Raw genomic sequence first — 21,600 nt, 5'->3', positions numbered from 1 at the left:
TTTAAATTTAAACTTTTTTTTCCTATTTGATCATAATCAAAGGTGATCTTAGTGGGAAGAACCCAAGTGCCCCGGGTGAGTCTTTTTAAATTAACATTTTAAAATCAGTCTTAAGATGACTTTCACTGTTTTTCATGTTAGTACCTATACTGACAGAAAATTCTCAAGTAGGGTATATTAGTATACCCTATATAGGGTAGTAAAGAAGTACCAAGAAGCCCATAGAAGGCTAGAACTTTCTACACACAGTGAACTAGAGATGCAGAAAAGGCAGAAGGTAGTGGGAGAATTGTTTGTTTTGAACAGTCAAACTCCTAGAGAAGCCCTGAAATGCTGTCAGTTAACATAATTTAGCACTCAATATGGTTCACCCCCACATCACAGCTTAGGAAGTATAAAGCAAAGACTATCTAAAGACATGGCCAGAAGACTTCACGGGAGGGAAAGCAACATGAGTGAGATAAATACACTCCAGCCCTCACCTGTTAAATTGATACTCCAGGCACCAAATGCTGTACAATGGTATGGAATGAAAAGAATGTGATAATCTAGGCCAAAGTAGGGCTTGGGAAGCAGTCCTGGCGGCAATAGGAGGAGAGACTGGCTGTCTACACAATCTTTTAGTCTCTTGATACTGCCTTAAGTATCTCAAAGGGTAAAGAAGAGTGAACTAGAGAAGCAATCTAAGGTTGACAGAATCCTGGGCCCAGGACAACATAGAAAGGCATAGGCTATTATATACAATATCACTGAATGACAAAAAGATCACCAAGTTCTTTATTTAAAAGTTAAAGCAATTTACAGTTTCCCCCTAATACCCACCTAGAGGTGACCCCATGATGGAGCAGGGAAGGTCCCAGAGACTCTCACAAGCTAAAACACTGTAGCAAACCAGCATTTCTTGAATTTTCCTCTGTAGTGGAGCAGCACAGGGCCCCTTTGGGCCATGCAAAAAGCACTAGATGCTGGGAATAAAAATGAGTCACTGAATAATGACATCTAAATCACTACAAAGACGATGCCAAGACTTCGCACTCTGTCAGCTTTATACCTGCTGTTTTGTCCCTTTCCCACCACCCTTAACTAAGCAAGTAAGTCTGGCCAGAAATCCTAATCAGCTCGGAAATATTTCACAAGCCAGTCTACAACTAACAGAATGACTAGACAGCCCATACAGTAAACGAGTGGGTAATTTCCTGGAATGAAGATTTAAAGAGGTTACCAAAATTCAATTTTGATAGTATTATGTTATAGCTATTAGTTGAGAAGGTCTTAAGTTGAAGAATGAATAATGTTATCATTACTTGCTATTAGAAAAAGAAAACATTGCAAATTATTATTACATCTTTACAAGTGAAATATTTAAGTCAACTTTTAAATCCTGAATTTCACTGGACTGAGACCCTTAAGCTCACTACCATCTAGAGCAGAAAGTCCAGTTCAACTATATTTCTGTGCTGACAGAAATGAACTATGTACCCTGTAAGATAACACTAGCTACATAATACTACATATAACTTCTGAATATTTTAAATGTGACTAGTGTAAGGAACTAAATTTTAACTTTTATTTAACTTCAAATAATTTTAAAATGTACATAAGGCTCATACCTAATGTGTTAGGAAGCAGAGGTTAAAATGTATGGCCAATGCTGGGCAACTGTTTTTATTAGCATGAGTTCTGATCAAAAGTACCCAAGAGACTCTGGTTTTAAGAATTATGATGGCATTAGTTACAGTTGCCTATCACACAGATCAACCATGCTAATCAATTCCTGTGCTATAAGGTAAAAAGCCCAGAAACCCCAAGCAAATACCATGTAAGAAGTCTCTTGTTACTGAGTGAAGAGGAATTTACAGCTCACCCACCATGATGGCTCACTGCTTTGAACCATATTTTTTTTTCTTCTATTTGATTGCCTGGGTTATCAACAGGTGTGGGGGCAGGGGGAGGAGAGGGAGAGGGAGGAAATGAGAGAAACCTAACCAGATTATTTAAACACATTCTTTCATGTTTATCATAAAGTCAGCTATTATATGACTTCTGAATCTGCAAGCATTAAAATAATCACAAAAGAAATGACAGTAAACAAGGTATATATCAAGAGTTAGTTTTTTTTTTTTTTAAAGATAACAAAACTATTATGCTATGGAAGCTACCTAGTCCATGTCACAGTTCTTACACTAAGCCACTGTGGTGTGACAGAGCAGCAGACAGTTGGAAATAACAATGAAAGCTTGCATCTAGAAAGCCTTGCTAAAAGCAGCTGGCAGACTGAGTATGGGCCTCCAATAGTAGTTTCACAACACAGGGTCTAATTGTTGATTCCAAAACCGTGCTCCTAAGTGCTCTCATTTCTTCAAAGTTTTCACTCAGTAGTTTCAAGGACTCTGGTACTCTGGTTTATGGACTACTGGTATTTTTTCATATATTGGAAGTCAAAAAATGTTGCTTTTATAGCAAATATCTTGGGCAAACTTAACCTTCCAAGCCTCAGTTTACTCAGCTGAAAGATGGAGAAAGTTGTATACACAATGCATACATACAATTGCATATAAATTCTTCATTTGATACCTACATAATACCCTTTCAAGTATAAAGAACTGTGTTAGATGTTATGACACTTTCAGTTACTAGATAAGCAGAATACTTGCTTATGTAATATTGTAATTAAGTTTAACAAGGTGGAACGGATCACTATGAGAATGTAGTATAGGAAAATTTTAATATTTCATTTTTGTTATTTTAATTATGTGTGTTATGTCAGTGTTTGAGTATGCACACATGTGTATGGGTGTCCACAGAGTCCAAAAAAAAGGGCCACCAATCTCCTTAGAGTTAGAGTTACAGATGAGCCACCTGACCTGGGTGCTGGGAACCAAACTGAGGTCCTCTTCAGGAGCATCAAGTGCTCTAAATTGTTAAGCCACCTCTCCAAGGCCAGTAAAGGGAAATTTAGTTCATACTTGGGGTCTGCAATCACTTGACTAATATTATTAACAGACATATAGTATTTTATAATTTAAACACATATAAAACAAGTGTTTAAAAGTGTTCACATGTTATTTAAAACATTCAAATATTATAATTTGAGTTTTCAATTATTTATCCAACACACGTTTATTGAGCATCTTTCAGAGTAGGTACTTTAACAGAAATCCCTTCCTTATGGAATTTACCTTGCATTCTGGTGTATGATAAGACACACCTAGCACACAAATAAAAGATGTGATAAACATTTGAAAGGAAGAAATAAAGTGGTGTGAAAAATGATGTAAAAAACAAGGAAGCAAAATTATTGATTTTTGCATCAGCTATTTTAACTGGCTACTATTCTGGTTATGTTCCCTTTAAGAACTCTACTTCATTCTACTTAGATGTGAAAAGTCCTTAAGAGAAATAATAGTGATCAATGTCTTTAGATTAGAAGTTCTACTCCAAGATTACTGTCAAAACACTGTTTCATTGTGCATATGCCCTGTAACTTAATATATCCTAACAACTTGTGATGGTCATTTAAGTACCACCTGATGTCTTAGTGCTTATCTTTGTGTACCCATCTGTACTTTTAAAATGATCTTTGGGATGGTTAATCTTAATTATTAACTTGTTTGGACTGAGAGACACCTAGGAGCTTATTAAAGCATCTTCCTGGGCCTCTAGGAAGGTGTTCCCACAGATGAATACATCATGAGGGCTCTGACCTAATCAATGACTTAATCTATTGATAGATTGAGACTATCAGTAGATTCCTGGGAAGTGGTCAAATGGTAGAAGATGGAATCTAATTAAGAGGTTGATTACTTGGTATGTAATAAGCCAGAGGAGCATTTTGGTCATATTCATACCACACCCTCTCTTGTTTCATCCTACTCTAAGGTTTTAGTTAGTGATGAAAGTCTGACTAAGATGGTCTTCCTAGGGAAAATACCAAAGAGGAGAATTAATAGACAAACTGGATATTTTAGGTTTTGACACAATATATATTGCTGAAATATCCTCTACAAAGAGTAGTCCAATTTCTACTACTATCACAAGTACATGAATGAAGAGAGAGTAGATTGTATATACATTGTATACATGTATAAAATTCTCAAAGAATAGATAAATAAAGTATATAAGTATGTATTCATGCCTTTGCTAAAATTATGTTTTGACAGTTTGTAGCTTTTGATTTTTTTTTAAGATAGGGTCTCACTTCTATATCCCAGTCTGACCTGGAACTTGGTATTTATCCTAGGCTGACCTCAACCTAATAATGCTACTGCCTTAGCTTCTCATGTGCTAGGAAATTTGATAAATCTCAACAGTAAAAACCAAACCAAACAAAACAAAATGATATGCTAATATACTTTTTGGACAGTTCTTTGATTACTAATAAGGTTGAAGATCTTTGGAAACTTAGTTTTTATTTTTTGCAATCTTTCTGCTAACAAGCTTCCATTTCTTACAGAGTCTAAGGTCTTTGCAAACATTAGCCCTTCCTCTATATCATTAAAATGCTGTCTCATTCAGTAGGGTTTGCCCTTATGTTTCTCCACCATCCCTTTTATGGCTTCTTGTTTTTCATACCACATATTATATTATATGTTTATATTATAAAAAATATGAAGTTATTTTTTTCTTCAAGAATATCTCCAGTTTTGTTTTTTTATATGTAAGCACTAATCTTTTTGTAATTTAGATTATAAAATAAATGAGACAAGCATCTGGCTTTCCTCATTTACTTTTTTCTCTAATAAATGTGCTCCAATATCATCTACTGAATAAACCATTTTTTCTCCATGGATTTGAAATCCCCGCTTTTGTATTAATTTTTTATATATTCTTAGATCTATTTCTGGATACTATTCTGTTCTTCTCATTCATCTGTCTATCTCAGCATCAGAAACATTGCTTCAAGTAATTTCATAATCAATTTAAATAATTTGCTTGACTGGGTTCTTTTAATAATTCATACTTTACATACTATGTGTTCTTGGCATTTTTCAGATGGTTATTAAATGATGGCATATATAGTTCTAATAAAATCCAGTTGTCCTAAAATGTCTAATGTTAAACAGTACTCACAAAACATCATCCAGGGCCGGGCAGTGGTGGTGCACGCCTTTAATCCCAGCACTCAGGAGGCAGAGGCAGGTGGATTTCTGAGTTTGAGGCCAGCCTGTTCTACAGAGTGAGTTCCAGGACAGCCAGGGCTACAGAGAAACCCTGTCTCAAAAAAACCAAAAAAAAAACAAAAAACAAAAAAAAAAAACAAAAAAACACCCCATCATCTAGAACCCTTTAAAATTATAATGGATCAGATAAAAATAAAACATCAAACCAAAATATAACTTCTGAAAATAACTTATTTGCATTATTAATGTTTCTCAAATATACCACAAAACCTCTTAGCTAACAGCAAAGTGCTTATCAAATACCCTGGCTAAAAAGGAAGTTTCAAGTGGCAGCTCAGCTCCCAGAATCAATGCATCAAGAGTTCATTCATATACATTCCAACCATCTGGTTTGGGGTTTTAAAAAATTCATGCACAGAGAAGTACGAGTGAGTTAGTATGTATAGTCTTTCATCAAATGCCTCAAGACTAGAGCAGAAGGTTGGGTAAAACAAAGACCAAACATTTAAACAAAACCCAAAACAAGAACAACAAAAACCTCACAAAACAAAACCAACCCAACTACACCAAAACAAAACAAAGTAAAAAAGTTTCAGCTGTGACACTGAAAAACATTTTCATGTAGTTTCTTCACTGAGGAAAAAAGAAAGAAAAAGAAAGGTCACTTGAGGTGGTGTTGTAATAGAAATATCTAGAGCAATGTTACTGTTCTTTTCAGGTAATGAAGAGAAGAGGCTTTGCTTTCTGTAGAGTTCAGGCAAGGAATCTGGGGTGGAAAAGGTCTGGGTTCAAGAGGCTTCACAGGCTCAGAATCATTAAACTTATTCTAGATGGAAGCTTAAGAGTTTCCTCAAACAAATTTTTGGATACTTGGCTTGGCCTCCTACCGTAGCACCGCACTCTAACTACCTTGTACCATACCACCACTATATATGAAGTCACTCAACACAACCACGATTTCATCTGCAAAGCCTTCTGATTTTCCTTAACTCCTTTATGCTCTTTTCACACTCATCCTGTCATATCACTGTGATTAAAGTCGATGGATGAAGGCTGTTTATTCAACCCTCATTGTTAAGCATAGTGCCTTGAAGTTTAGTGCAGCCTAGTCAAAACTTTTGGATAAATGAAAGCAAGAAAGAAGCACACCAGTCCTACTTCTGTCCTGGACTAGTAACATCACATGTGGGCATTAAGTTTGGCCTGACTCAGAGAGAAAAAGATAGTACACAAGAATAAAAATGGTGACTTTGTGTTAGAGATCTGAAAGTATGTCACGTGTGAATCAACGGAAGAAACAATCCATTAACATTAGACAAGGTAAGAAATCTCAGAGTCATTTCCTCACCCATTCTTCCAAGACTTATTTACAGTATTGTGCTGGGCACTGCAGATACAACCATGATCAAAATATTGCCCTCATTCTTGTGAGCTTCAGTCTAGTGAGGGACAGAAACTAAGTGATCCATGGCAGAAAGGTGTGGTGAGGGCTGCACTTGGAGAGGTGGAGGGTGCTGTAGGAGCACGCAGAAGGTTTGTGGAAGGCTTCCCAGAGGCAATAACATTCGGGCTCCTAAGTATAAAAGGATAAGATAAGCAGGAGTCAAAGCAAAAGCAAACTGTTTCAGAGAAAAGTTTCAAAAAGAGACTATAGGCTGAAAGAGTGTGGGTATTAAGGACTCTTAAGACATGGTTAATATAGTCACACAATAGGACCTAGAGACAAATGTCTGGGCATGTCTGTAAAGGTTTATCTAGATTAGGTTAACTGAGGTGAAAATATACACACAAACTGTAAACGCCACCATTCAAAGGGTTCCAGAGTACATAAGATGGAGAAATTTAGCTGAATAGAGGCATTCAACTCCCTCTGCTTCCTATTTGTGGAGATGGTAGCTGTCTGAAGCTCCTGACACCACTACTGCCCTGCTCTGTACATACACACACTGTTCATGAACTCCGGCTAAATTAACCCTTCTTTCTTCCTAACTTGCTTTTGTCATGTATTCTGCTAGAACATCAAGACAAGGAACTAATGCACCGTGTTAAGAAATACAATACTCATGTGTTTAGGGGCAGTCACTCTAGCTGCACTGTTACCTTGGTGTAAGTGACAGTGGCTGCACTATAAAATTGGCAGAGCAGCAGAGAGAAGGCATACCTGGAGCTGCTATCTAATAACCAGAAAGCAGACTCTCTTCTGTATGGCCCAAAGTTACAACATGTAAAAGAAATTATGAAGAAACATATTTGGCTCAACAGATACCGGTCTAATATGAAGCTATTTACCTGAAGAGGCAATTAAATTCCTAACAATTTGAGGAGCTCAAGATATTCAATAAGCAATCTAAAGTGTCAAATTTTGAAATGCTACATCAAAGCAAATAATAATTATTACTCATATCAAATCTAGGGTTTTAAACATGCCAGGCAAACACACTATCAGTGAGTTACATCCCAGCGCTCCAAAGCAGATTATTTTAGGGTCTTTTTCAGAATGAAGGCTTTGGAAGTCTTTGACTCTCAATTCTCATGGGAAAAATAGATCATGAAGCCTTAATGTATTTTGGAGAATACACCTGTGTCACCAAGTACTCTAATAAGGAAAACTGCACTTTCAAATTATAAAGTCCCTTGCCAACTGATAACCTTCATGTAAAATAAGTAACGAAACTCCCTGTGAACATACTCTTTAGAACATGCCCAAGGCAGCAAAGTGAGCTACAACTGTTAACATGTTTCAAATTAGCAACAAGACCAAAATCAAGCAGCTAAACTGTGCCCCCTTTGCCTGATGATCTTAGATTAGCTCAGCATCCCTGTTTCATGTTCATTTTAAAGACGAGGAATTATCTCAGAAAGATTAATTTGCTTGGAGTAGAGAACAGAAATTGAACCCAGCCTGTCCAACTCCATGTTCATGGTTTTCCCAATTACACATTAGTGCCATAAAAGCTTGAGGAAAAATCTAAAGAATTAAGTAATATCTATTACTTGTTCACCAAATCCCCTTCACCATTTTACTTCATTCATTTCTTCAGCCCACATTCAAAATGCTTCATTTCAAAAGATGTCAAATTGTACTTAACGTGTGAGCTCAGCTGCTGAGAAGAATGAAAACATTACAGTCTCCAGTGTAAAGCTTGAATAGGCAAGGTTTATGCTGTTTTCAAATTCACTAACTCATGTGATCTTCCAGTCCTGCGACCAGACAAGGTACATTATTATTCCCACTTAACTAATGTTAAAACTAAGGACCAGAGCCACAAAGTGACTACATGGCAGAGCCAGCTCTCAACAACTCAGGAATTCTGCTGGACTCTTCCTCTACTCTTCTGTTTTGCTGTTTTCTGTATCAGGATTGACAGAAATATCTTATAGGAAGAAAAGACAAGAAGAGAGTGGATAATAACTATAATACTGCTGAACACATGGAATTACAGTAACAAAATGTATCAAAATACTTGAGCAAATATTGACACTTATGTGTTACCCAGGACATCACAGGACCCTAAGAAACTGACTGCTGCTTATGTAGAAACCTTAAAAGTGGACTGAGAACCATAAGCATTAGTTTTATTCCTCAAATCTTAGTCCTGAAATATACTATGCAAGATAAAAACTAAATGCAGTATCACATCTGACTTGTTACTTAAACAGATGTATCTGTGGTTTTCTGTAGTTTATAAACGAAAAATATCATTATGTTTAATTTTGGCTCAACATATCCTATTAATAATTTCCTTTAGGAAAATCACACTAAATGTATTATGAACAATGGAGGTTTGCTTTAGCATAAACTTGGTAGAGTGACTTCCAGTTTGGTTTGGCTTCCTGTTTTACCTGTACCTTATATAATTAACCATACTCCTTCCCTTTTTGTTATTTTGATCTGTAACCTCCTGATAAGTAGGACTTGATATGACACCTAAGTTAATTACATGCCAATTAGGCAAACAGTGATTCCTGGATTATGAAACAAAGACACATGGAGTTCTTTTCCTAGTGGATTAAAACTACTTACAATCAAATCCCTGGTCTAGTAAGTCACCTAATTTAACAGAAAAAGAAAAATATCTTACCTAGCTCCAGGATGTCAACAGATTCTATTAAAGAAAACAAATGTTAAACCATAGGTCATTAGGTAATACAGACTGTAACAAAATGACAGAAAGTTAAAGCTCTGGTACAAAACAGGGGCTTAAAAGTTTATCTAGTACAACTATTTTATTTTAAAAGAGCTTATTAATAACTGCAGAAGCATAACATTCAATCTTGCCTTCCTTTTAAGCCTAAAAGAATAAAATGGAACTGCAGAGGCCAAGCAACTGTGCCTAGAGCATTAACACTAATTTGGGATTATTTATACTCAGAATCTAGTCTAGGTTTCCAGATCAAAAGAAAATAGATTTCTTTTGACAGACACCTCTAAACATGATAATATATGCTTTTAATTTAAAGAGCCAGTTGGCTATAAATGCAGACTTCTAAGAACAACTTTTATGGTGAGAGACTGAATACAATTTTTCATGCTAAATATTATTTTCTTACCTTGATATTGAGATGCAGACTCTGACAAGTGACCATACTTAGGTTTTTTCACATCATTCCAGTCTATTTTTACATAAAGAGATAAGGATAAGTCATGAGGAAAAAAAATACAAGATTCAGTACTTGTGGCAGCATGAATTAGTAGTTCTTAAAATACATCTCAGAGATTTCACTCTAAGGAAATAATACAAATAGAGAAAAAGGCTTTATTTGAAAAGGTTCAGCTTTTCTATATAATAAAAGAAAAAGGCAAATGTTTCAGGATTTGGTACCTTCCCTGGGTTCAAGCTTCCTTTAGTTAATTCTTTCCCTGGTATGCTCCCATTTCCTCCTTTTGGAATGGGAGTGTTTATTCTGTGCCAGTGTACGTTGGTAGTATAGAAGCTGCTTATAGGTGTTCACAATTAAAAGACTGCATGAATCTTAGAAAAGACTGCATTTACACCTTAGATCTGTTCATGACTAGGGGATTTTTTAAGTTGGACTAAATGTATTCTGCCTTATCAGATTTCCACAAGCCTATGGGACAGGCTTAAAGTGATATATTTGAATGTTAAGTTGGCGAGAGATAGCCTTTTGATGGTTATTATTGTCAACTTGACTAGATCTAGGATCACTGAAAATTTCTAGGAATATCTTTTTAGTTTCTAGATTGCTTAGCATGAGAAGACTCTCCATCCCCTCCAACAAATGTGGGTGGTACCACTCCTTAGGCTGGTTTCCTAGATTGTGTGGAAAGGAGAAAACAAGATCAGTTTCCTATGATTATTTGGAAGTTCAAATCAAGAACTTCCAGGTAAGATGGCAGATTAGAAGCTGCATCTGCACAAGTGGATGGATAGAAGATAGAGTTGACAGAATAATAACTAGGGTTGCTGCACTTCAGCTTTAAGATGGTCCTGCTAACTCCCTTACTCACTGACAGAGGGTGTTTTCTGTACACACCAGCAAATGTCTACAAATGGACCTTGACTATTCCTGCAGCAAGTAGGCCGCCAAAGCCACCCCACTAATCAGCATAACTGATTAGTCTTCCAGGAAACTGCTACAGGAGCAGCACAGGAATTCTAGAGAGAGACTCTAGGCTGTGAACCAGAACCTGAGACAGACAGACAGACAGAGGAAACACCACCCTTTTCAAAAAACAAGCTACACAGAGTCTTATCAAGTATGCTGTGGGACCTAACATAGTACTCTGTCAACATATAAAAATACTCAGCTTTCCATATCGTGATTCACAGAAAGCCCTACCTATGCCAAGTCGATCCTCAATTCATTATCTAATGACCTTGCTTGGGAAAAAGACAGGGCACATATCTAGATGAAGGAAGGCTTAGGCATTTATGTATTCATTTTATTTCAGATTCAACTAACTTCTACTATACCCATGTACTAGGCCAGTGCAGACTCTCTCATATATGTCATATCAGGTATTATCAGTATCTTTTTAAAGGTGAGAAATTAGGATGCAGTAACGATTGGTTGGGGCAAGGGCAAGGAAAGATAACATTCTACAAAAAAAATGAATCCACATAGAAATGGAAAAACTTAGTGGGATACCTCCCTACTTGGTCAGGAACCTTCTAAACTCCTTAGAATAACAAATATAGATTTTTGCCACTGTTCTTGGATGCCCATCAGAATCTGATAGGAAAATCCTGTAAATGTAACCACACAGTTACAGAACACAGAGAACTCAAGCTGAAACTGCGCTGGAAGCTTCCTTCCTGCTGGCTAGCTTTCAATGTGTCAGGAAGTGCCATGCAGGCTGCTGAGGGAAAAAGAGCAACCTGTAAGTCTTACCCAGCTGTGAACCCTGCAAGTTACAGTACCTACCAAGATAGTCATGCAGTGGCTTTCTGATTTGAGGCACATCCACAGAAGGCAACCTGTGCCTGGTACCGTAAACCTACTAAAGAGCCATGACCAGGGAGGGCATAGGCCCTAAAGGGAAACTTACAAGTCTTTGCTAAGTGGACAAGTTGTCAAATTGCCTTCTAACTACTAGTGTTTGCACCCACAAATTGGTATTATTCAACTTTTGTCAGAGAAGCTTCTAGTTGGTGCTGGAAGCAGTTAATGCAGAGATTCAAAAATGGTTAACGTGCCAAAAATAAGCAACTGCTGTGTTCTACTACTCTCTAAATAGGACACTTACATCACTCCTTCCAAGACTCAAGGAACGTTATGGAAGAGAGGGCAGAAAGAATGTAAGAGCCAGAGGATGAGGAGGTATGCTGTAAAAAAAGTCTTACGAACACAACACGGCCAACGCACCAATGAACCACAGCAGCTGTGGTTATCTGAACAAGACTGGGCCAACCAGCATTTCATCATGGACAGGTTCATAAGGCCTCACCCTTTACCTAAGGGACTATAGCTGCTAGTGAGAGAAGTGTCATTTTCTTCAGTGGGAAGTTGCCCATACTATAGGAAATAACCCTTAATTATGCTCATGCAAGCACAGAAGACATAAAAGTAGGAGGGGGGACTTCTTAGGAAGAAAAAAGGATTTAGCAGAAGAGGGAGAGGGAATATGCAAGGGAAACGGGGGTAAAATAACTAAAACTAATTCTTCTATACATGGATAAATTGTCAAATAATAAGAAAAATAAAAATAACATCTGTAAACATGCTTATTTGGGTCTATTCATTCAGCAGATAGTCATCATCTGCTATTTAGCAGTCACTACTCTAAATATGAAGATCTCTGAATAAAGTGGATAAACCCTTGCCCCCTCCTGGGCGGTGGTGGTACACACCTTTAATCCCAGCACTTGGGAGACAAAGGTAGGTGGATTTCTGAGTTCAAGGCCAGCCTGGTCTACAGAGTAAGTTCCAGGACAGCCAGGGCTACACAGAGAAACCCTGCTTCAAAACAAATAAACAAGCAAGCAAAAAAAAAAAAAAAAAAAAAAAACATGCCCCAGTCTATAGTCTATGATGTGCTCACCAGGGATTTAAAAAATATCTCTTTTTATTAGAGGAATCTTTTCTTAAAGATTTTATTTTTTTACTATCTTTTCAGATGTATGTGTGTGTGCTTGCTCATGCAGGGTTCCACAAATATGTGTGTGCATATGTGTATGTGTGTGCACAGGTATGTACATGTGTATGGTGTCTGTACACATGTGTATATGGGTGCCTATGAAGGTCAAAAGAGGACACCAAATGTGCCAGGGTGGTTTGGTACCCATGGGGGAAGAGTTCCCCTTCTCTAAGGAGAAAGGGAAAATGGGAAGAGGGGAGGTGTGGGGTGGGACAGTGAGGAGGGGGGCATTCTGTGATTGGGATGTAAAATGAATAAAAAAAAAAAAAAAAAAAAAAAAACCAAGGCATCAGTTCCCCTGGATCTAAAGTTACAAGTGGCTGAGAGTCACATGTCATGGGCTTGGGATTCAAACTCCAGTCCTTTGGAGGAGCAGCAAGTGCTCTTAACTGCTGAGCTATCTTCCCAGACCCTTATTTGAGGGATCTTGAAGAATACTCATTGCAAGGAGGCACATGTCAGAAACTTTTAGATAATGAGACTTGGCCTGTGGTTAGTCATCCCCTAAAATGAGCAGGTAGAAAGCTGGATGAACACTTACTACCAAAGTTTTGGAAAATTTTCCAAGCTGAGAAGAAATGTACAGGTTGGACAAGCAAAGTGACCAAATAAACTACTCAGATCCTAGTAAACATTTGAATTCTCTTTCATTAAGCATCAAAGAACATTTGGGCACTGACAAAGCAGTGATGGATACATTTTTATATGTCTTTGTGTCTAAGAGTATGTATGTGTACTCTTATGAGCTACAATCTGCATAGATTATGCCATATCTTCTGTATTACATACATCTGATTCAATGAAAGGAATGGATGGAGAGAAAAGCAGTTGAAGTCTTCATATTCTATGTCATTCAATTTGATATTGAAATTAAGTTTCAAACATATTATTTTCAAAATAAGTCTCTAAACTGCCTGCTACTTCCTTATTAAAATTATACTCATTCATGCTTCGAATGAAAATTCACTGACAACACATAGGTCCCAGCTGTGTGCTATGTAATAAGAACACAAAAAAATAACAAAACATCCACTTTTTAGTCTAAAAAATGGGGAAAGACACATAAACACACACTTTAAAGTGTTGTAGACATTATATTAAAACAAAGCATGGGACTTGAGGCAGACATGAGGGAAGAGCCAGTTCTATAAAGGAAGGAGTGAAAGGGTAAGAATGTCAGGGAAAGTCCATACTCTGTAGAGTCTTGGAGCAGGACTCCTGACAGCAAAGTAAAGCAGTGGGGTCAAGGGAGTGAAGCAGCAGCAAGGGCTGCATGCGCTGCCCAGTCTGGCAGGGCAGCCCCTGGCCACATCAACAGCTGAGTACTTGCAATGTGCTGCAATCACTGAAGAGGTGAGTATGTGTGCAGTTTTGTGTACTTTCATTAATTGAAATTTTAAAAACTGACTATAGCTCCTAAGAAGACGCTTATGTATATTTGAGAAAACTTTTAAATATATTTGGAACAAGACTTGATATGTGAACTTACTTTTCCAACTGTGATCCTTTTTTTTTTTCATTTTCAGATTTGCTTATTTTATGTGCATGAGTGTTTTTACATGTGTGTTTTTACAACGTGAGTGCCTAGAGATGGTTGTGAACCACTATGTGATTACCAGAAAACAAACGTATGTCCTCTGCAAGAACAGCAAGTGCATCCAACTGGTGAGCTATCTCTCCAGCCTGTAATTATTTTTAAAATATAAATACAAATTAGGTATTTCTGATAAATCTGGGACCTGAATTAAGATGTGTTAAATAGATTCTAAACACCTTTTTATTAGACTTTTATGTTGGTCACATGTCAAAATAATGTTTAAAATATAAATTACGCATATTATTAATTTCCCTGGTTTTTATCTTTTTAATGTTAAAGTTTAAAGTGCATATGCAAATTGCACTGGTCTCTACTGGAGAACACCAAGTTGGACATCTGTGCTTCAGTTGACAAGGCAATGGCTGTATACTTTATTACACTGAAGAAAAAGAAAGAAAGTGCCTAGCGTGAAGGGCTGTGAATGGTGGAGGACCCCTTTAATCCCAGCACTCAGGAGGTAGAAGCAGAGGAATCTATGAGTTTGAGGTCAGCCTGATCTACACAGCAAGCTCCAGGCCAGCTAGGGCTATATAGGAAAACCTTGTCTCAAAAATTAAAAAATAAATAAACAACAAAGGCCAACAACAAAAAAGTGCTTAGATTGTGGTGCTCACACAGATAAGAAATTCATTAAATTTCAGGTTTTTCTTTTCTTTGTTTGTTGCTTTTTCCATTCTTAATAATATCTAGTCTGGCCAAACAGGAAAATAGTTTTAGCCATTTGAAAAGTTAAACTTCCAATCTCCTTTCCCAACTTGGAAAATTCATGTTAACAACGACGACGACGACGACAAGAAGGCATTATAGGTATAAAGGAAAAGAAAGGGGCCTAGAGAGATAACTCAGCCATTAAAGTATTCACTCTTCTTGTAGAACACCAGAGTGGTTCCCAATGCCCATGTCAGGTGACTGTAACTCCTGTAACTCTAGCTTGAGGGGATCCAATGCCCTCTTCCGACTTCTATAAGAACCTGAACTCATTTGCACAAACCTACATGCATACAGATGCATACACCAAATTTAAAAATAAACTAAATGGAAAAGTGTGGTGGTTTGAATGGGTTTGCCCCCGCCCCCGGGAGTGGCACTATTGGGAGGTGTGGCCTTTTTGAGTAGGTGTGGCCTTGTTGGAGGAAGTGTGTCACTGTGGGGGTGGGCTTTGAGATTGTATATGCTCAAGCTACCCCTAGTCATACAATTTCCTTCTGCCACCTGCAGATCAAAATGTAGAACTCTCAGCTCCTCCAGCACCACATCTGCCTGCCTGCTGCTGTGTTTCCCATCATGATGATAATGAACTAAACTTCTGAACTGTAAGCCAGCCCCAACTAAATGTTTTCCTTTATACGAGTTGCCTTGGTCATGTCTCTTCACAGCAATAAAACTCTAAGACAAAAAGGATAATAAACTTAATTAGTAACAAGAAATCTCTTAAACTCAACCTTTGTTAGGTCTCCTTAATTCTACTTACTGATAAGATAGCATGAGTGAATACTTACCACTAGGCTGCATAGTCAATGGCCTAAAACTAAGCAAGGAGTGATGAAGCTTGAGACTTATTCCTGGATCCACCTACACCTTGCTCTGACCTCTGACAAGTTAGTTTCTCTGTGATTTAATCTCTCCATCTGTAAAGAAAGGAAGTGGAGAAAAAGAGAATGGTTAAAATTCCATGGTGAGACCTAAGTACTAATACTGGGCTGCACTATTAAGAAAAATGTATTTCAATACTTTTTTTTTTTTTTTTTTTTTGCTAGTAAGAGTATCACAGAATTAAACGGTTCTTTATAACAAATACAACAGGTACAATTGAACTCTTTACACTCAGAAATATAAATATTTTTTATTTGTTTCTATGCAAATGTTGAAAATAAACATAGTTTCCGACTAACCAAATAAAGCCAGAAAATCCAAGTCACAAAAACCTACTAATAAAGATTATGAATTAAGCTCTACCGTACATATTTTGAAACCTTAACCCCACAATTTGAACGTATTTGGAGATAGGTTTTATAAAGTGGTAATTACTATAAATGAAATCACAGTGATAGAGAGTGGCCACTGTATTTGAAATTGTAGATTTATACGATATAATTATTTTGATTTTTTAGAAAAGTTTTTGTTTGGTTTGGTTTTTTAATATTCATTTTATTTATTATATTCAGAATGTTACCCACCCTTTTAGGTCCCCCCTCCAAGAGTTCTTCAGCCCATTCCCTTCTTCCCCTTTGCCTCTGAGAGTGTGTGTTCTCCGACCTACTCCACCTCACCTCACACCCCTACCCAGGCATCACCCTTCCCTGGGACATCAAGTATCTTGAGGACTGCGACCACTCAAGGCAATTCTCTGCTACGTATGTGCTAGGGTCCATGCACTAGCCCATGTATGTTCTTTGATTGGTGACTTAGTCCCTGTGAGATCCTAGGGCTCCAGGTTAGTTGACACTGTTGGTCTTTTTATGGGGGGTGCCATCCCCTTCAACTCCATCAATCCTTCCCCTAGCCCTTCCATAGGGGTCCCTGACTTCATTCCAAAGGTTAGCTCTGAGTATCTACATCTGTCTCAGCTGCTGGTAGAGCCTCTCAGACATCAATGCTAGGCTCCTGTCTGCAAGCCCAGCGCAGCATCAGTAATATAGTGTCAGGTTTTGGTGCTTGCCCATGGGATGGATCCCAAGTTGGGCCTATCACTGGATGGCCTTTCCTTCATTCTCTGCTCCATTTTTGTCCCTGTATTTCCTTTAGATAGGAACAATTCTAGGTCAAAAGTTTGAAGGTGGGTTGGTGATCCCATCTCTTCACTGGGGGCCCTGTCTATTTACTGGAGGTGGTTTCTTCAGATTCCATCTCCCCACCATTGGTCATTTTCGCTAAGGTCACCCCTACTGAGTCCTGGGAGCCTCTCACGTCCCAAGTCTCTGAGACTTAATAGAGGTTCCTCTTGTCCCCATAAATTTTTAAAGGACAGAATTTAAAATAAGAAAAGCCCTGACATGACATTCGGAGGCAATGAATCTCCAAAAATATAAGTTCATTTTCTGTTGGTAATCTCTTCCTGAGCATGCTGCCTCAGTCTCTGTGAGTTCATATATGCATCAATTATAGTGATTTAGAAGGCCTTGTTTTCTTGGTGTGCACCATCTCCTCTGGCTCTTATGTTGTTCCTTCCTCCTCTTCCATGGTGCTTCCTGTGCCTTGAGATACAGGATTTGAAGGAGATATCCCACAAATGGCCGAATGAAAGGCCTCTCCCTCTCTGCATACCATCTTGCTGTGGATCTCTGTATTTGTTCTGATATGTTGCAGGAGTAAGAGTCTCTGATGATGGCTGAGCTAGGGACTGATTATATTTGTCCTTTTGGCTCTGGGTCACCTCACTTGGGGTGATTTTTTTTTCAAATTTCATCCATTTACCTACAAGTTTCATTATTTTATTATTTTTAAAGGAGGAATGATGTTTCACAATATAAATGTAATACTTTTTTTTTTTTCGGTTTTTTGAGACAGGGTTTCTCTGTGTAGCCCTGGCTGTCCTGGAACTCACTTTGTAGACCAGGCTGGCCTCAAACTCAGAAATCCATCTGCCTCTGCCGCCCAAGTGCTGGGATTAAAGGCGTGCGCCACCACGCCGGGCTCGTAATACATTTTTTTAATCTATTCTTTTGTTGAGGGCCATAAAGATTATTTCCAAATTCAAGGTATTCTGAATATAACATCAAAGAACATGTTTGATCATGTATCTCTATGATAATAGTCTCACTTTATAAACTCAAACTTGATACATAACCCAGGCTTGCCTTGAATTTATAATCCACTTTCTCAGACCCCCAAGTGCAAGGATTATTTTCATGTTCCTCTACACTTGCATGTATTTCTGGAAATTTTTAAAAGAAAGAAATGTGGCTGAAATATCAACAGGGATATGGAAACATTGTTTATAAATGGGACAAAACATCACCCTAACCACCCCGGAAGCCAAGAAAGCTTGGACAAATTCAGCATATGATACTTACTATTAAAAAAAAAAATCAGCTGTAAATTGTAACATATATTACAATTAATTCTTAGCATTATCACTACCACTAAAGAGTCCACCATAAGCCAGGTAGGATACTAAGCACTTTACTAATAGATACTACCTTGTTGAGTATTCACCATGTGGCACAATATCACTATCTTCTTTTACTAAAGAAATAATACCAAAAAAGTTCAATTAACTTTCTTTCATTAGAAAAATCATTTGAACTCAATCAATATTCTTCTTTAAAAAAACAACTTAATTTTAATTTTTTATTTAAAAAATCTCTTTATCATAAGTGGTACTTAATCCATTTATTTGTTTATTTAATGTTTATTTTCAATTATCTGTATTGTGTGTGTGGGCAGGGGATGCTCATGAGTACAAATGCCTGCAATGGCTAGAATCCATCATATTCCCTGGAGCTGGAATTACAGGCAGGTCTGAGCCACCCAACATGAGTTCTGGGAAGTAAACTAGGGCTCTCTCTAAAAATAAATAGTATGTGTCCTTAACCACTGAGCTGTCTCTCCAGCTCTGGTTTTTATTTTTATTGATTTAGTTTGTCTGTGTTTGTGTTATGAATATGTGTGTGGGTACCTATGGAGGTCAGAAGAGGGTGTTGGATCCTCTGGAGCTGATATAAATACTGGGGTCCAAATTCAGATCCTCTACAAAATTAGTACATGCTCTTGACCACTGAGTTATAGCTCTAGTATTCCTCCATGTTAACTATAGTGTCTCCCATCTCTGTGCTGTCCTACCCCAACAAAAATGACACAAGGAAACCTGTGAATGCTTCTAACATGCTTATTATTACCTCAATCTGGATGCCGACTAAGAGTGGCATAGTGTGCCGGGCGGTGGTGGCGCACGCCTTTAATCTCAGCACTTGGGAGGCAGAGGCAGCTGGATTTCTGAGTTCAAGGCCAGCCTGGTTTACAGTGAGGCTACAGAGAAACCCTGTCTCGAAAAACAAACAAACAAAAAAGAGTGGCGTAATTAAATGTAGAATGCTCACAGGTACCATGTTTCAAATGCTCATAAAGTTTGAAAAATTTGAGAGGACAATAGGTTTGAACATACATACAAATGTAAAGAGGTGAGAAAGGAAGTGGACCAAAGGAATAGGAAAAAAGGGAAGATCCCTCAGAAAATGAACCTGGAAAACAAAGATGCATCAAAAATACCTCTGAAGACCCACTGCGAAAAGAGAACCCCTTTGGTTTGGGATAAAACATAATTCCATGCCAGCATATACAGAGCTCAAAATGTAAGAGCTGGTAATAGAACACCTGTTCGAAATAGGCAGGGAACTGGTGTGGGACAGACAACTGATGAACCACTTCCATTAGCTCATATACTTAGTGCCTCTCAGCCGACTGTCTGCCTCCAGGGTCTCTTAATTTACATACTTCATTTGGAGACAAGAGTGAGATTAATATTCCTCCGGGATGTGCTCTAAGAGAAGGAAGGGCAGCAAACCAGGCAATCCTGTTTCCTCTACATAGCAGATGTGAGCAAAGAAGAATAGATTTCCGCCACTAGCTTTGTAACAGATCTTGCCTCTCTGTCTGTACATACAAAGAGAAGAATCCCAGAGAATGCCAACATTTTCTTCAACAACCTAAGGCAGCTAGCAATGGAGGGCTCATGGAAATGCTGAGAGGCAATGATGCCCTTTGTCCTATGAATTTGTCCTAAATAAACTTCAATATATATATAATGCTTACTGTTTTTAATGGCTTCTGTGTGAGCCACGGCAAAAGAGAAGCTGATGTTCTTTAGAATGCTTCTGGCTTGTGCTTCTTGAACAGAAGTTTAGTGGGTCCAATGTTCCATGTTGTGTTTCCAGGAATACAAATGTGGATCTTATGTCATGAAGTAAGTAATGCCCACCATCACCATCTCTTTCCCCAGTTAGTACTTAGCTTTCTGTCTGCTGAGATGTCATTCCACTATGCAGTCCAAGCTAGCTTCAAGTGCTCAATTTTCTTAAGTATCTCTGATTTAGAGTATCACTAAGCTCAATCTTGTTAGTATTTGGAATAAAGGAAATGATAGTCCCATATGCTCTACTATGTCAGTCAGAACACATCAGAGATAGGCCCTTATGTTCAAATCTAGATCTGTAACCCTGAATGTGCTACAGGTGCATGATTTCAAAGCAACAAGGAGAGAAAGGCTTTTTTAAAAAAAGATTTATTTATTTATTTTATGTATATGAGCACACACTGTAGTTGTACAGATAGTTGTGAGTCTTCATCTGGTTCTTGGGAATTGAATTTAGGACTCTTGCTCACTCTGGTCAACCCCACTTGCTCCGGTCAACCCTGCTCGCTCCGGTCCAAAGATTTATTTATTACTATAAATAAGTACACTGTAGCTGTCTTCAGACGTACCAGAAGAGGGCATCAGATCTCATTATGGATGGTTGTGAGCCAACATGTGGCTGCTGGGATTTGAACTCAGTACCTTTGGAAGGGCAGTCGGTGATCTTACCTCCTGAGACATCTCACCAGTTTGAAAGGTTTTCTTTTTAAATATATTTTTTAAAAGTTGTATGTGTATGGATGCTTTGGCCACATGCATACCCATCCATGTGCTACATGTGTGCATGGATAGTATCTACAGAAACCAGAAGATGGCACTGGACCCTCTGAAAATGGAGTTTTAGATGGTTATGAGCCACTATGTTGGTGCTGGAAATAGAATCTGGGTCCTCTGTAAAAAGCAGCCTGTGGTTTTTAACCCTGAGCCATCTCCCCAGCTTGGTGTGTGAAACTAAGGAAAAGACTTTTGAGAAATACACAACCTGTTTGTAAATATCTGGAGGCCTCTTATGTAGAGGAGTGATGAAGTTTCCTCTTCTTGTTCAATAATTCCTCTAGGGGGAATACTGCCAACTAGAGAGTGGAAGTTACAGATAGGAAGATAATGAGCACATTACTTAGAAATTTTGGCAGTCAAAGGTATTCAAAATGAGATAAGCTCACTGTAAAGGAAAGGATGAATTTGGCATTACAGAGGGTTTGGAAGTAGAACTAAGATAATCTTTTGGTCAAGATTTTAAATCATTAGAAACAAGAGGGTGTAACTTTAATTTTTTCAAAGTCTGCTTTTAAAGATGGTTCTTAAATCCTTTAACCTCCCTCCCTTCTAGCCCATCACCCATCAAAGGTAGTGGGAAAGACAGGATACAGGGCAAGTAAACCTGTTTAGAAATGGTTCTTTTGAGTAAATTCCATCTGTGCTGTCAGGAAAT

General features: G+C 37.9%; 1 protein-coding gene across 15 annotated transcripts in view; it reads right to left on the bottom strand.

Moving 5' to 3' along the window:
* The window catches only part of Scmh1 (sex comb on midleg homolog 1), a 125,051-nt gene that overhangs the window by 67,223 nt on the left and 36,228 nt on the right, over positions 1 to 21,600 (bottom strand). For 4 of the 15 annotated variants that reach the window (XR_001784153.2, XM_006503149.3, XM_030253600.1 and 1 more), the window contains exons 2-4: positions 15,817 to 15,945; positions 9,672 to 9,734; positions 9,203 to 9,226 (exon numbers count right to left, since the gene is read on the bottom strand). Coding sequence is in view for 10 of the 15 variants with exons in the window: in XM_006503149.3 (XP_006503212.1) it covers positions 9,203 to 9,226; positions 9,672 to 9,734; positions 15,817 to 15,829 (100 nt within the window). In the remaining 5 variants the exon portion in view is untranslated. The other 11 variants (XR_003954959.1, NM_013883.2, NM_001159630.1 and 8 more) reach the window with 8 other exon arrangements.

This window comes from Mus musculus, chromosome 4 (genome assembly GCF_000001635.26).
Source record: "Mus musculus strain C57BL/6J chromosome 4, GRCm38.p6 C57BL/6J".
Classification (NCBI taxonomy): domain Eukaryota; kingdom Metazoa; phylum Chordata; class Mammalia; order Rodentia; family Muridae; genus Mus; species Mus musculus.
The sequence above is the reverse complement of the archived record's forward strand: the minus strand, read 5'-3'. Positions and strand labels throughout refer to the sequence as shown.